Source organism: Neophocaena asiaeorientalis, unplaced genomic scaffold (genome assembly GCF_003031525.2).
Source record: "Neophocaena asiaeorientalis asiaeorientalis breed wild unplaced genomic scaffold, Neophocaena_asiaeorientalis_V1.1 scaffold65, whole genome shotgun sequence".
NCBI classification, from domain to species: domain Eukaryota; kingdom Metazoa; phylum Chordata; class Mammalia; order Artiodactyla; family Phocoenidae; genus Neophocaena; species Neophocaena asiaeorientalis.
This window is the reverse complement of record NW_020173215.1, coordinates 16,949,942-16,965,033: the sequence shown is the minus strand read 5'-3', so window position 1 is coordinate 16,965,033 and position 15,092 is coordinate 16,949,942. Positions and strand designations below refer to the sequence as shown.

The window sequence follows — 15,092 nt, the reverse complement described above, 5'->3', positions numbered from 1 at the left end:
CGCTGTCCTGTGTGCGCCGCATGGCTTCCCCGAGCCCGTGTCTCACGCCCATGCTCCCCGCTTTGCGTCTTGTGTGTCCAGCTCTGTCGGCGTGTACACGTTCCCAGGAAGTAACTTGTGTCAGGGAGCAAGCAGCGAGGCAGGAAGAGGGGTCTCGGACCTACCCAGCGCCCACCCTTGGGCTGGTGCCCAGAGCCTTTCCCTAAGTCATCTCCTTTTCTTTCCCGTGTCAGCTCAGCAGGTGCGGGGACCGCTAGCCGTGCTTATTGGGAGCAAATGCTAAGGCACAGAGGGTGGAGATGTCCACGACCTCAGCTCCTGGTGGCCGGGCGGGAGGCATACCCCGCACGGCTGCAACTCCTCCCAGGGCGCAGACCTACCCGCCTTCCCCACCCATGCCCGGGCACGCGTGTGTGAGTCACACCAGGAAAAGGACCAATTCCTTTTCAGTCCGTATATTACGGGCTGAATTACGTCCCCCCAAATTCATATGTTGAAGTCCCAACCACCAGTGTGACTGCGTTTGGAGAAGGGGTCTTTAGGAGGTTATTAGGGTTACGTGAGGTCATACAGGTGGGGCCCTAATCTGATAGCATGGGTGGCATTTAAGAAGAGGAACAGACGCTCTCTCTGCACGCGCTCAGAGGAGAGGCCACGTGAGGACAGAACAGTTGTCTTCAGCCAAGAGGAGAGGCCTCACCCAAAACCAAGCCTTGCCAGACCTTGGTCTGGGACTGCCAGCCTCTGCAGCTGTGAGAAATGAATGTCTGCTGTGTAAGCCACCAGCTGTGGTCCTTTGTTACGCAGCCCTAGCTGATTAATACATCATGGAAAGACTCCCAGGGCACGAGAGGAGCAGCAATGATCTCTTGCTGATTCCCCCAGACGCGTGTTAAGGTCCCCGTTCCTTACAGTTGCTGAGTGGTGAAAGTTTCAAGAGAACCTTCTGTCCCCGAGGGGCCAAGGGAGGACAGCTCAGCTGGATTATTCCATCATTGGATGGTCACCTGGCAGGGCTCCTTGGAACTTGGACCGTTCTCATTGTCATCATCACCTGTTTGCCTGACTCCATCAGCCTAACTGAGAAGAGAACCCCTGGTCATCGGAGTGCCTTCCTCTCCTCTTAGTGGACCTATCCCCACAGTTCATGGCCTGTTCTGGACGTACTGACTCTTCTGAGAAGCAGCAAAGCCCCAAATCCTGTGAGCGGGAGAGCAGCGCACAGGGCCTCTTGCACACCCGCGTGGCACAAGGGTGTCGCGTGGCCGGGGTGTGCCCTCACCCAGAGGTGGACCGAAGACTCGCTGCAAACTGGAGTGAATTTGACCTTTGGACAAGTCACAGCAGGTCACCAAGGAGGGATGCCTCTTCTTCCTTTGCTTGAAGGTCAGAAGAGCACAGGGCTTTCCTCCCGCCTGACGTGGCCCTGCTTTGGGGTCCCTGGCAGAGGTGCGGCCCAGAGGCGAGGCCAGACGGCAGGACCCTTGCCCTCTTGGCTGCTCTAGCCTCGCGCCCCGGGGCAGCCCCTTGTGAGCTGGGCTGGCTGCCTGGGGGCGGTTTTGCCTACGTCCGTCCAGGCTGGGGCAGGAGCCAGAGCAGACCCGGTGACGGTCCCTCCACCGCCCCTCAGGGCCCTCCACCTCGAGTTCTTACTGCGTCAGGCGACCTCAGCCCAGGACGGGCCCCCTGGGCAGCTGCCCCCGGCCTGCAGCACCGCATCCTCAGCCACGTGAGAGAGGGCCAGGGAGGGAGGCCGAGGGAAGGGCAGCCCACTCACCTCAGGTAGGGGCAACGAGGCCCTTCCTTCCATCCCGTGCTGCGGGCAGGCGGGGCAGGCAGGCCCCCACCCCACTGCCCACCAAAATGTGGTTTAGAAACCACATTTCTAAATGTCATAGCCCTTCCAACGGTGTCCCTGAGGTCAGGGGGCACGGTGCCCTGCGGTCTGCTCCGGGTGGGCACTGGCCCTGCGGTGGGCAGGGCTCTGCTCCGGTTCCCTCCTGGCTGCTTTGGCTTACAGCTGCTTCCCACTAGCTATCTATTTTACAGTTGGTAGTGGATATATGTCCATGCCACTCTCTCACTTCATCCCAGCTTACCCTTCCCCCTCCCTGTGTCCTCAAGTCCATTCTCTACGTCTGCGTCTTTATTCCTGTCCTGCCCCTATGTTCTTCAGAACCATTTTTTTTAAGATTCCATATATATGTGTTAGCATATGGTATTTGTTTTTCTCTTTCTGATTTACTTCACTCTGTATGACAGACTCTAGGTTCATACACGTCACTACAAATAACTCAGTTTCGTTACAAATAACTCAGTTTCGTTTCTTTTTATGGCTGAGTAATATTCCATTGTATATATGTGCCACATCTTCTTTATCCATTCATCTGTCGATGGACACTTAGGTTGCTTCCATGTCCTGGCTATGAACTGCAGTGAACATTGTGGTACATGACTCTTTGAATTACGGTTTTCTCAGGGTATATGCCCAGTAGTGGGATTGCTGGGTCATATGGTAGTTCTATTTTTAGTTTTCTAAGGAACCTCCATACTGTTCTCCATAGTGGCTGTACCAATTCACATTCCCACCAGCAGTGCAAGAGTGTTCCCTTTTCTCCACACCCTCTCCAGCATTTATTGTTTCTAGATTTTTTGATGATGGCCATTCTGACTGGTGTGAGATGATATCTCATTGTAGTTTTGATTTGCATTTCTCTAATGATTAATGATGTTGAGCATTCTTTCATGTGTTTGTTGGCATTCTGTATATCTTCTTTGGAGAAATGTCTGTTTAGGTCTTCTGCCCATTTTTGGACTGGGTTGTTTGTTTTTTTGTTATTGAGCTGCATGAGCTGCTTGTAAATTTTGGAGATTAATCCTTTGTCGGTTGCTTCTTTTGCAAATACTTTCTCCCATTCTGAGGGTTGTCTTTTCGTCTTGTTTATGGTTTCCTTTAATGTGCAAAAGCTTTGAAGTTTCATTAGGTCCCATTTGTTTATTTTTGGTTTTATTTCCATTTCTCTAGGAGGTGCGTCAAAAAGGATCTTGCTGTGATTTATGTCATAGAGTCTTCTGTTTGTGTTTTCCTCTAAGAGTTTTATAGTGTCTGGCCTTCCATTTAGGTCTTTAATCCATTTTGAGTTTATTTTTGTGTATGGTGTTAGGGAATGTTCTAATTTCATTCTTTCACATGTAGTTGCCCAATTTTCCCAGCACCACTTGTTGAAGAGGCTGTCATTGTATATTCTTGCCTCCTTTATCAAAAATAAGGTGACCATATGTGCATGGGTTTATCTCTGGGCTTTCTATCCTGTTCCATTGATCTATATTTCTGTTTTTGTGCCAGTACCATACTGTCTTGATTACTGTAGCTTTGTAGTATAGTCTGAAGTCGGGGAGCCTGATTCCTCCAGCTCTGTTTTTCTTTCTCAAGATTGCTTTGGCTATTCGGGGTCCCAGTTCTCTTTGTTCAGAAATTAGACAAAGCCCCCTGCCCTCCTCTCTGGTGCAGGATGCAGGGGAGTCTGGCACCCATGGCTCTGCCCCCTGCCAACTTCAAGGGCCGTCTGTGACCTCAGGAGCCCCGGCCTTTTGCCAGGACTCACCCCTGGGGAGACCAAGGCTCAGGGACAGGTCGCTGGGCAGAGCCCAGAGGCAGGCCCTCGTTCACCAGGTGCGTCCACCTGCCGGCCATGGGGCCACCACTTCTCCCCGACACCTCTCACTGAGGCCCACGGGCTCTGGCGCATCCCAGCCCGTGGGCACTCTGCAGCCAGCTGTGCCAAGGACCGCCTGCCTTCTTCTCAGCTGGTCACGGGACCTGGCATCCACCCACGCTCCGCGGAAAAGCCTTCCCTGGTCTCTCCTCACAGCATCTTCAGCTTCTTTGGCTCCTTAGGTGGAGATTTTCCCTCTGGACGGCACTGTGGGTGGAGGGCTCACCAAGGAGAGGCCAGCGTTTGCCCTGATCTGGCCAGATGCCGCTCCTTCCCATCCACCCCCATCCCAGACACACCTTCCCACCGTGTCCTGGTGCCCGGGGCCACCCTCCTGCCAGGACCTGCGTGCAGCGTAGGTGCCAGTGACAGCCGTTTACGCTTTAGTATGAATTTCAGTCCCCAGTGTCTCCCAGGACAGTGTCGGGTTTAAGACTGACTTCGCAGCTGTTAAGGAGCAGAGGCCGCGGGACCGCAGGTGAGCGCAAGCGGAAGTGATGCTGCCGAAACCGTCTTGCTGGGCAGTGACGGGAAGCGACTGCCGAGCCTGCTCCCGACAGGGCGTGAGAGCGAGAGGAGGGGCTGCAGATGCGGAACCTCAGGTCAAGGCCACTCCCCCACCCACCCGCTGCGCCCGTAGCCATCTCTTCATCTCGCCCCCATTCTGGGGCCCTCCACCTGGTGGCTTTGGCTGACTCAGGTGGCACGTGGCAGTGAGAGGGGCAGGTGGAAACCCACCCACGTCTTGGTGACCCGTGGGGTCCCTGCAAGGGGCTGGGGGCCGGCCTCGCCTCTGGTCACCTTGAGCAGACCCACAGGAGCAAGTGAGGGGGCTCCCGAGGGCAGAGCTGGGATAGCTGAGCAGCAGAATGAAGGACATGGTGTTGGATCGTAAAGCAAAGTACAGACGTCCGCGCGTCCACACCGATATAAAGGAACGATTGGATAAATAAGTAACTGGGGGAGAAGAGACAAACTCCCGGCAGAAGAATCCCCAATCATTCACGCGGACCCTCCACCCTCCAGGAGGGGCCCCCCGCCCCGTGTCAGGTGTGGGCTGTGCACGGCGGTTCCCTCCCAAGGAGCACAGAGTGGGGGTGTGGGAGGAGCTGGACGGGGAGAATCCTGGCCAGCACGACCTCGGCCGTGCGGTCAAGGTCAATCGCAGTGGTCGGCCACGTGGATGGCGGTGCCCCTGACGTGATGGGAGGGGGGGCGCCTCCCCTCTGTGCTCTTCCTCCCAAATCGTGACCCCCGTCCAATCATGAGAAAAGCATCTGACGAACCCCAGCCGAGGGACCGTCTGCGAAACACCGACCAGCACTTCTCAAAACTGCCAAGGCCGTGAAACGCAAGGAGAGTCTGAGGAACGGTCACAGCCCAGGGGAGCCTGAGGACGCGTGAGGACCAGTGTCGCCTGGTGTCCTGGACGGATCCTCAGATACAAAAGGGGAAAACGGGTGAAACCCAAATAAAGTAAGGCGTTCAGACAACACCTGCGTGGCAACGCGCCGGTGGTACGTAAAGTAACGGAGGGAATACTTGGGGTCCGCAGGAAGGCTCCGTGCTGCCCGGAACTGCTTTGCAACAAGGCATCAATCTGGACAAACAGGCGAGGTGGCCGCTCACCGGCCAGGGGCTCCCCGGCTCTGAGAGGTCCCCTTCCCGGCATCCTCGCGTCTCCCTGAGGATGCTGAGGGCCCCTCCCTGGCAGAGGTCAGAAGCGGCCTCGGTCCTGACCCATCTCCAGGAGAAGCCACGCACCTCGGCCCGAGGGGCTCTGTGCCTTTTCAAAGTTGCCGCTCAGCTGGGTGACCTCTGGCTTTCCCCCATCCCCGGTGACATCAGTGGTTGGGGGTTTTGCCCCCAAGGCCCACGGGATAAGCTGGCCCTCAGAGGAGCACCTGAGGCCAGGCCTCACCGGGACACCGGCCGCTGCAAAAGGCAGTCGTGGTGGCGTGGCCGCCGGGCTGTCGTGAGCAAAGTGCTGCGGGAGACCCCATGTAGGGTCTATGTGAGGGTGCATTTGATGACGATTTAACAACACGGTGAACGGGCAGGCAGGTGCGTGTCCAGAGGAGGGAATGGTCAGCTGGGCTGTGTTCTCTGGAAGGGCTTTGCACTTGAGCCTTGACCCAGGAAGGGTCTGCACAGGTGGGGAGGGCTGGAAAGGAAGTCCAGAAGGGGATGGGGGAGAAGGGGAGGCAAGCAGAGGCATCCTGGGTCAGGTGCAAGGTCTTAGGAGTTCGTTGACCGGTGTAGAGGCCCCTGGATGGCAGGTGTAAGGTGGGCCTGAGAGCCCAGTGTGGCCACCGCGTGGTGCCTCCGGACCCTGGTGAAAGCCGGGGGCCTCCTCAGATACGTGTGTGCGTATGGGCACACGCACGCGTGCGCACACACACAGAGTCTTGCCTGTGAGGTCAGACACTGCACGGTGGGCCAGGGGACTGAGGCGGGGGGTGGGGCGGGCAGGAGTCCCGTGACATGTTAGAGACTCCAGCCACCTGGGCAGGGGTGGAGAGAAACGGGCCACTGGAAGCTGGGTCAAGACGTGCCCGGCACAGCGGTGCCGCCTTAAGTGAGCGTCCTCGGCTACGCCGGGGTCTGAGCAGATGACTGTAAAGCCCCTGCTTCCACCACGCTCCGTTGCCCCTGGAGAGGCATGAGCCACGGCCGGCAGAACGGATCTGAGGTTTTCTTTAGGTGCCCGTGGGTGTGGTCTCCCCGGGTGCAGGAGTCTGGCCTGGCTCGAGGCTCCAGGAGGCTCTGTGCCGTGCTGGAAGGTGGCAGCTAAGGGAAAAGCAGTGTTCATGCCCTGAAGAGGGGGGCAGTCATCTACCTGAAACTCCATCCACGCCGACAGGCGAAGTTGGTGCCGCCCCCAGGGAGATGCTCAAGCTGTAGTCAGCAGCCCCCGTGTGGCCTCAGCCTGGTTCAGGCCGTGGCTGTGGTCTGCTGATCCCGCCCCACCCTGCGGGCCCCCCTTTGCCCTCGGCGCACCCCTCCGCCAGGCAAGAGCGTCCCCTACGAGCCCGACTACTGCGTCTCCCCCCATTAGCCCACCTCCAGGTTGGGCCCAGCGCTCAGTCTGCCTCATCACCACGTCACCTCGGGGTCCTGCGGCTCCCAACCGGGGGTATTTTCACGTCAGGGGTGTCCGCTTCCCTTTGCCAAGCTGTCACATAACGCGGCGAGGGTTTCCCGGGGCTGAAGGGGAGGAAATGCCCTGTGCCTTTGCGTGTCTCGCTAAAAGGAGCCGTATGCCTTTCGTGCCGTGTCCGACGCCCGTCACCCCCTGTGTACCATCCCATCCCTCAGCAGGCGTGGTGGGGGGCAGGTAGGATCGGCGGGTGACCACGGCTGTCTAAATTTGTGACTTGATAATCCAACCTTGTTCGCAGAACAGAAATGACAATCCCGACGGGATAAAACTCGGGGCCAGAATCAGAGGACTCTTTCCATTTAACTGGGCAAAAAAAATTGCTTTATTTGGGAACAGGGCAGCAGATTAATACCAGTGGTCTCTTATTCTCCCGTGGCTGATCGGATTTTACTCAGTGGCTCTTCAGGACAGATGTAGCTGAATTCTAGCCCTTTCATCCCGATTCTGAATGGCTAGTTTGTGAATTCTCCAAGAAATCAGCATCTTTTTACGCAAGGATACTCAGGACGTGGGCGTGGGGGGATGCTTACTTTTGGTGAATTTGTGACTTTCTGGGCTCCAATGGCAGCCACGGCAGAGCAACAGTGGGCTGTACCCGCCCCAAGGAGAGGGAGCTCTGCCGACGGCCAGGCCAGACTTTGCAGGAACTGGGAACCAATACGGGCTCTGCCCGGGGCGTACCTGTTCCCTCACCACGGGGCCAGCGAACGGGGCCCCTCGAGGTTGGATTAACAAGCCGTGGGGCCCACCTGGAGGTGTCGGTGAGGGTCCCTCTCCCTGGGCAGCGGGTTCGGGCGGCCCCGCCGGGCAGCGGAGAGGGGCTCACTTTCATGCTTGAAATGCTCTCCTCTGCTTTTCCCTTCCCGCCTTCTGTCTGCCGGCTTTGCTTTCCCGTCTGGAGGCAGTGAAAGTGGCCGGAGCACCTCCAGCCTCTCCGTGCTCTCAGACAGCAAGCCTCCCCCCTCCACCTACCAGCAGGCTCCTCGCCACTTCCACGTCCCAGGTAGGCGCCCAGGACACACGGCCGCTTGCCAGGCAGACCGTCTGTCCGCCCCTGAGCTGTCGGGGCAGGGGGTGGGAGCGGGCTGCCGTGCCTCTCGGGGGTGGCGTGCTCCCCGAGCCTCCCCGTCTCCCTCACCCCTAAATTCCGAGATGCTTTAAAAGTCCACAGATGGGTGTGCGCATCCCCAAACTGGCACGTGTTTGAGTTTCTCCCGAATCTCCACAAGCACCAGGGAGGCGTGGCTGCCCGCCTGAGAACGGGCTGGAGAGAGGGGGGCTGACCGGGTCACAGTCGTCGCTGGACGCCCGCTCCAGCCGCCTCTGTCCCTCTGCCCCCTTCACACGGCGGGTGGCATCGGGGCTGAGCGAGGCTGACGTGCAGTGTGAGGCCTGGGTGCCAGTCTCCGGGGCGGGAGCCAGATCCCTGCTGGGGACTCTAAGTCTGGGTGACGGATTGCTGCTGACGCAAAAGCGGCAGGATGGAAACCATCACAATTTGCTCGCTCACCCTGCTGTTCTCTCCTTTTTTTTTTTCTTTCTTCTTTCCCAGACACTGGCGTCAAAGATAACATCTATAGGAAACCCCCCATCTACAAGCAGCATGGTACATACAGTCGGATTCCTCTGCTGCTGTGTTTGCCCTGCATGCCTGTCAGTGCCTTTGCTACTGAATGCTTCCTGTCGTTGTGTTCTGACACGTGATGGGGAGGGCACCTCGGAGGCCCCGCAGTCTAAACATTGGGTGCAAGTTTGCCGGTAGGCTCCCGAGAGGCCCCTGCATAAATTACAGCAAAGGGTGTGTCCTACTGAGGACACCTCTGTGTGTCTAAACCCGGGGCTAACACACGTGGGCCGGGCTGGGGCTGGGGATTTGTAACCAAGAGCTGGTCTCGGTGTGTGGCTTCAGGGACGCTACTTTGAGAGAGGCAGCCAGACTGACTTTAGCCAAGATGATGAGGGACGGAGGTGCTTGGACCACAATCTGATGCAGCCTGGTCTTTGTAAAACAGGACAAACCAGAATCAGTCGTTTATTCCTCCATGAGAATTTAAGTCCTGTGTTCTTTTTGTTTTTGTTTTTGTTTTTGCGGTGCGCGGGCCTCTCACTGCTGCGGCCTCTCCCGTTGCGGAGCACAGGCTCCGGACGCGCAGGCACAGCGGCCACGGCTCACGGGCCCAGCCGCTCCGCGGCACGTGGGATCCTCCCAGACCGGGGCACGAACCCGCGTCCCCTGCATCGGCAGGCGGACTCTCAACCACTGCGCCACCAGGGAAGCCCGAGTCCTGTGTTTTGAGAATTTCTGATGATAGAATAAATGACTTAGCCTTTGGTTAAAGGGATTTCCTGCATCAGCAAATAGGGGCTGGAGATGCTTGGTTCCAAGGGCGTCTCTCACCCCCCAGTTTCCCTCTCAGGGGTGACCAGCCACCTCCGCTCCCCCTGAGCCTGCAGGGGACAGGTGCACAGGGAGTAGAAGGCTCCAGGTCTCACCTCTGTTTCGTCCCAGAATTTCTGGTGATTTGGGGCTTGTTGCTTCACCATCCTGAGCCTCTGTTTCCTCATCTGCAAAACAGGACCGACCCTCCACTCGGCCCTTTTCGCAGGCTGGTTGTGAAGACCGGATGGGATAATGAACGTGGAATCCTGTTCTAAACTGTCGAATGCGGTGCACGTGATGGGGGTTGTTATTAAGACGCTAGAGAGATGGGAAGAGGGATCCCCATACTTAAAGTCCTTGTCCAGATGCACCCAGAAAACAGCCACATCCCCCGTTGACAACTGGATGGACGCTGTTGGGTGGAATCCATAAAAGTGTGTTTTCTGTGACTTACTGACAAATCCGTGCTCTAGTTGCGCGTGTGTGTTTTAAATTTTCTCCTTGACTGCAATAGGCCCTATGCCTTGTGTATTTCTTCCTCTTCCCAAGAAAGAAAAAGATGAATGGGAACTCCTGGGTTTCCGCAAGGCGATGCCTTTCACCGTTGCCTCTCAGTCGGAGAAGCAGGGAGCACAGATCTTCCCGAGGGGTCGGAGAGGGAGGGACGCGTAGACTCCAGGGCCCTCAGAGGTGGTCCAGACTAGCTCCCTGTGTTACCAGTGGGGAAACTGAGGCACAGGAAGGCAGGAGCAGGCACAGAGCGGTGTCTTTCCATCGTGGCACCCATACTGCAGCCAGGAGGCTGTGCGTACTGTCCGCGTCCACAGGAAGGACTGCCTGACTCGGCCTTTTATCAGCCACTGGCTAACACATCACGTCCACACACAGGGTCGGAGAGCCAGCCCCTGGGAGGGGAATAGGCGGTAAATCAGATTAGGAAATTGCTCACAAGCATCTGACGGAGCCCGATCTAGGACAAAGGACTTCTGACAGTGAGGCCCTTAACCAAATCGTGCAGTGGAGATTCGGTTTCTCTTCTTTGGCCATGCCGCACGGCACACGGGATATTCGCAGTTCCCCAACCAGGGATCGCACCCGCGCCCCCTGCAGTGGAAGCGCGGAGTCTTAACCACTAGACTGCCAGGGAAGTCCTCGTTTACTCTTACCAGGGGCAATCTTTGTGTTTCTTTTTTAATCTGGATAGAAACACCTCTTCTATCCAAAGGCAAGTGAATTCCTCTTTGACTGAACCCTGAACAATGACCCAGACCCTCTTAGCATTCTAGAATGTGGGTTTACTGATTATTTTATGAAATAAACTTTATAGAGCGCCTGCTCTCTGCCACGCGCTCAGCCACGTCGTGGGGATGAACGTGAATGCAGTCTGTCCCTGCTTGACTATAAATGGGCCATGAGTGAAGTTGGTGCCATGTAGTCCTCTCCACCAGCTTTCCTTAGACAACCGTCAGGTCATAACGGATGTGGGACTTCCCTGGCGGTCCAGTGGTTAAGACTCCGCGCTTCCACGGGAGGGGTCTTGGGTTCCATCCCTGGTTAGAGAACTAAGATCCCGCATGCCGTGTGGCACGGCCAAAAAAATAAACTAAGGACATAATGGATGTGATGGGATGCATTTGATTTCCAATAGATTTGAGATGTCTTAATTTTACAAGATTTGCCCCATCGAGCTGGACCATATCCGGGCAGAAGTGCATTGGGGTGGGGGGCGTGCATGTGTGCATATCATACATGTGTGTGAGCATGCGTGTGTGTTTAAAGCCCACGTGCAGCCAGCCACCAACCCCCGTCTCAGCAAACTGACCGTCCCCTCATCTGTCAAGGGAGAGAAGCACACACCTCAGGAGAACCCATCCTTTTAGCAGCCAGACTTTCCGGAAACAGACTCCGGGTGACGATGTCGAGTTCCTGGACCATTTAATTAGCTTAAGATAATATTCTCAGTGAGTTTTAAAATGTTATGCTTTTTAATTAATGTATTTACTTTTCAACTTTTTATTTCCAACTCATCAAAAGTTGTTGTTTTTTGTTCTTTTTTTTAATTAGCAACACTCCTCTCTGGTGCTCTAGTCCCACTGGTGTTTTTGGGAAATGAGCCTCCAGCGTGAGGATGGTCAGGCCTGGGGACTCAGCGGGGGTGGAACCCTGACGGTGAGGACCAGGGTTAGCTTTAGGATCAGCAGTCAGATAGCTGCCACTGGATGCATCGCGTGTGCTGGGGTTTCATCTCAACACAGCCCTGAGGCGGGTATTATTATAGACAAGGAGACTAAGGCCAGGGCCACAAAGTGACCCGTCGATGGCCAAGTCGTACCGGGTCTGCCTGACCCCTGAACCCACCACTCTTATTTTATATCATTTTGCATCATTAGAGACCAATAGTGTCTTCTTAGATTACCTTAGTTCCAATTCTACTTGGTTACAATTTAATGGCTTCAAAAAAGAATAAGAAAGGGAAGAAAGGAAGCAAAGGAACTGAATGGGAAATAAGAACGAAGGGAAGGAAGAACCACATCCCGTCGGGCAGAGATGCTTCAGGACCAGCGGAGGGCGTTGGACGGGCTGGGAGGTGGGGTGCGGGGGACCTCCCACCACCCGCTAAAGGTCCAGCTGCTATGGGGACATTTTGGGTGTCTTTCGAACGGTCCTGAATCAATCGCAGTGTTGAACCCAGGACTCTTTGGGAGGCAGACAGGATTCCAGCCGCAGCTGCTCCCCTGCCAGCTCTGCCTCTCGCCCTGAAGAATGGGGTTCTGGCTTCGAGGGGCTCTGCATGAGGCCCCGTGATGCTTGGCACAGAGCAGGGACTTTCCTCTCAATGGAGTGAAGCTGGCCCAGTTTTTAGACTGTTTAAAGTGAATTCAAGAGGAAAAAGTAATGTCTCCCCCAAATTTCCCAGGAAGCTGACTGTCCAGCTGCAGGGACAGACGTTTTGTTTCCTTGGTAAGCGCACGTGAGCCGTCAGATGGCAGCGTGTGCGGAGACGCAGGCCCAAGAAGCGGGGGTGGCGTCTCACCACCTCTCACACCTGCAGACGGTTGGGGGCTCGCTCCCACCTCCCAGAGCTGCCCACCCACGCCAGACGGTAAAGGCGACCCATGTAGCCTGTACTCTCAGCTCTTTCTTTGCCGCCTGGTTTAAGACGGGAATTAATCACATCTCATGTGTCTCTGGGATTCCTTTGTAGTGGGGTCGGGTCTCATTTTGGTCTGGGAGTGGGAGGAAAGGGAATGGCCCTGTATCCAGAAAGAAAATTAGAGACCTCCCCCTCTCATTGGGACGCTCCCTATAAAGGTCCCAAGGGACGCAGGGAGTCAGACATCAGCCTTTCCCAAAAGGGTACTCACTGGTAAATACTTTCCAGGGCTCGGAAGGAGCTGCCTTGTGTGATAGGAAAGACACACGCAACTCGACTTCTCTGCTTGTCCTGAGTTGATCTGTCTTTTCCCGAGACTCTGGAACGGCATGTTACAAATTAGCGGCCCGGTTAGCCTCTCGTTTTATTCCTAATATTCCAAACGTGTAAGCTGAGCTCCCCATCATGTGACAGCACCTGCGTGTTATCTCATGCGATCCTCGTAAATTGGAGGCGGGGGGCGTCATTTGCCCATTTTACAGATCAGGAAACTGAGGCTCAGAGCTGTTAAGGAAGCAGCCCGAAAATAACACAAAGCTCCGGGTTCCTCTGTTTTCCTAGCCGTGCTCCATTTCTCGAGAGAATCCGTTGGGTGTTTTGCGGACTGGCAGAGACTGGGGCTCTGGAAAGCCCTTGGTTTGAGTCTGGTTAGCGTGTGCACACCTCATGGAGCTGGCGGCGTTTGCAGAGAAAACTGGCTAAATCTTGGTGGGATATCCCCCTTTTTGGAGGTGGGGCCCTTCTTTAAGCCCTGGGGTAGCTCTACAGGCAGAGTTTGTCTGGCCCAACGTGCTCCCCGAGGCTATGGAAAGTCCTCGGACCCAGGAGGGCCGCTGTGATCTGAACTCCTGGAATCTCACATTCCCAAAAGCCCTTTGGTGGGAGCCACTTAATTGTGTTTGCATCTGCAAATTACCCCAAGTGTGGCTGTCCGTTCGGCCCATTCGGGGGCCTCTGTGGGCTGTTCAAGCATCCAGCTAGCTTACTTTTACCAGCAGACCTGGCCCTGGAGGCCTTCTCTGGGCTGGACAAGGGCAGTGGTCTTAGAGCTCCAAGAAACCGCCGGCCCGATGTCCCTGGGGCGACAGCGCAGCTGCCAAGAGTCCCGGCCGATGCACGGTCAGACGCTCAAGGCTCCGCTGCCTGGCGACAGCCGTTGTCCAGGAAACGGGAGAGCCCACACTGACGGGCATGCGTCCCTCTGAGCCCCCTGCTCCCTGCCCCTCCTGCACGGTGCCCCGCACGCAGGCTTGTCATCACTTTGCCTCTGCAAGTAGACCCGGCAGGGTCTTTATCTTCACTTTGAAAACCACTGTCTCTCCTGGGAGACGGAGAAACAGGTGGCCGTCGGGAGTAATGAAATGTCAGTGCATCCAGAACCATCTTCACTTGTGGCCTTATCTCGTCAAGGTCCTGTAGCCCAATCCCCAATTTCCAAGCTCTCGGGCCTGATGTCAGTCTTGTCCTTGGTGGTGCACAAGGCAGGGTGCTCCAAAAGGCTAGAAGGTCTGAGCCCTCCGCAGGCTGCAGGTAAGGAGCCCACCCTTGGCATGTCCTTACTATGGCCTCGGTCTCTGTGGCAGGTGGCGAAGGACACTGGGGTCTCTCCTCTCATCGTTCCTTGCATGGGGGTCAGTGATTTAGCTTGGGAAGCACAGGATGGGTCTTTACCGAACTGGATGCGGAGAACTGTCAACCTGCCCTCGTGTGATTTATCTCATCATGCTTGGTTGGAGATAATGTCAGCCCGGCTGGGTGACAACCCCCCATCCCAAAACAGGCAAATGGAGAATACAGACACCTCTTGACTCAGCTCTAGGTAGTCTGCTGAACAACAGACGTTTGCTTGCTCTGTTCTATCGAGCACACCTCTGGTTGTACGTTGTACCATCTTTACTGCTCTGCGTGGAATTCTCCCAGTGGCATAGCTCACTCACCTTTTTGTTTTGCGAGCAGTGAGGTGGGGCAGACAGAGGAAGGGCTTAGAGTCAGACGGCCTGGGTTCACATGCCAGCCTCTGCCACCCGCTGATCCGTGATCTTGAGAAAGGCGCGTCCTGTCTCTGAGCCTCTGTCCTCTGATCTGTGAAATGGGTCAGGTGGGGATGAGCAGTAATGTCCGTGACGCACCCAGCTGAGTCTGACCCAGTAGGGGCTGGATCGCCGGGCCCTTCTGTTCCTTTGAACTTGGAAGATAGAAAGTATGTTCTTCGAAATGCCAAGTGGCCGCAGGGTGGTTGGCTGGAATGTAAATGAGGCATCACTTCGCACATCTGCTCTTGATTTAGCACATCCTGTGCGAGGCCCCAGGCACTCCCCAGGCCACATTCCTGCGGGGACCTTCGCCAGCTGGTCTGGTTCCTCAGCCCTTAAAAGTACGAGTGCTGGCGACTTTTCTTTGATTATTTTCCATCTTTGAGCATGACTGTGAAGTGGGAACTGACACATGGAAACCCAGAATCTGTGGTGCGCTGCCCTGACATTGATTTTTCCCTTCCAGCCGGGCGGCGATCAGATGGGGAGGACGGAAGTTTCGACGCGGATAACAGGAAGGTAATGCAGGGGCAGACCTGGTTCTGTGGGGACTACTCCAGCTTCAAGCCTCAGGCTCCTCCCCTTAGGTTGTGCTCCTTAGGGATTAGGCAGGGCCACTCGGAACGGGGACCAAATCTAAGAGGTG

The 15,092-nt window shown here is 55.9% G+C and overlaps 1 protein-coding gene across 5 annotated transcripts in view; it reads left to right on the top strand.

Annotated features, from left to right (window-relative positions):
• Positions 1-15,092, top strand: part of ABLIM2 (actin binding LIM protein family member 2) — a 149,871-nt gene that overhangs the window by 100,894 nt on the left and 33,885 nt on the right. For 4 of the 5 annotated variants that reach the window (XM_024745189.1, XM_024745187.1, XM_024745188.1 and 1 more), the window contains exon 12: positions 14,913-14,965. In XM_024745189.1, the coding sequence (XP_024600957.1) occupies positions 14,913-14,965 (53 nt within the window). Of the gene's footprint in view, positions 1-7,780; positions 7,883-8,431; positions 8,486-14,912; positions 14,966-15,092 lie in introns of all 5 variants that reach the window. The other variant, XM_024745190.1, reaches the window with a different exon arrangement.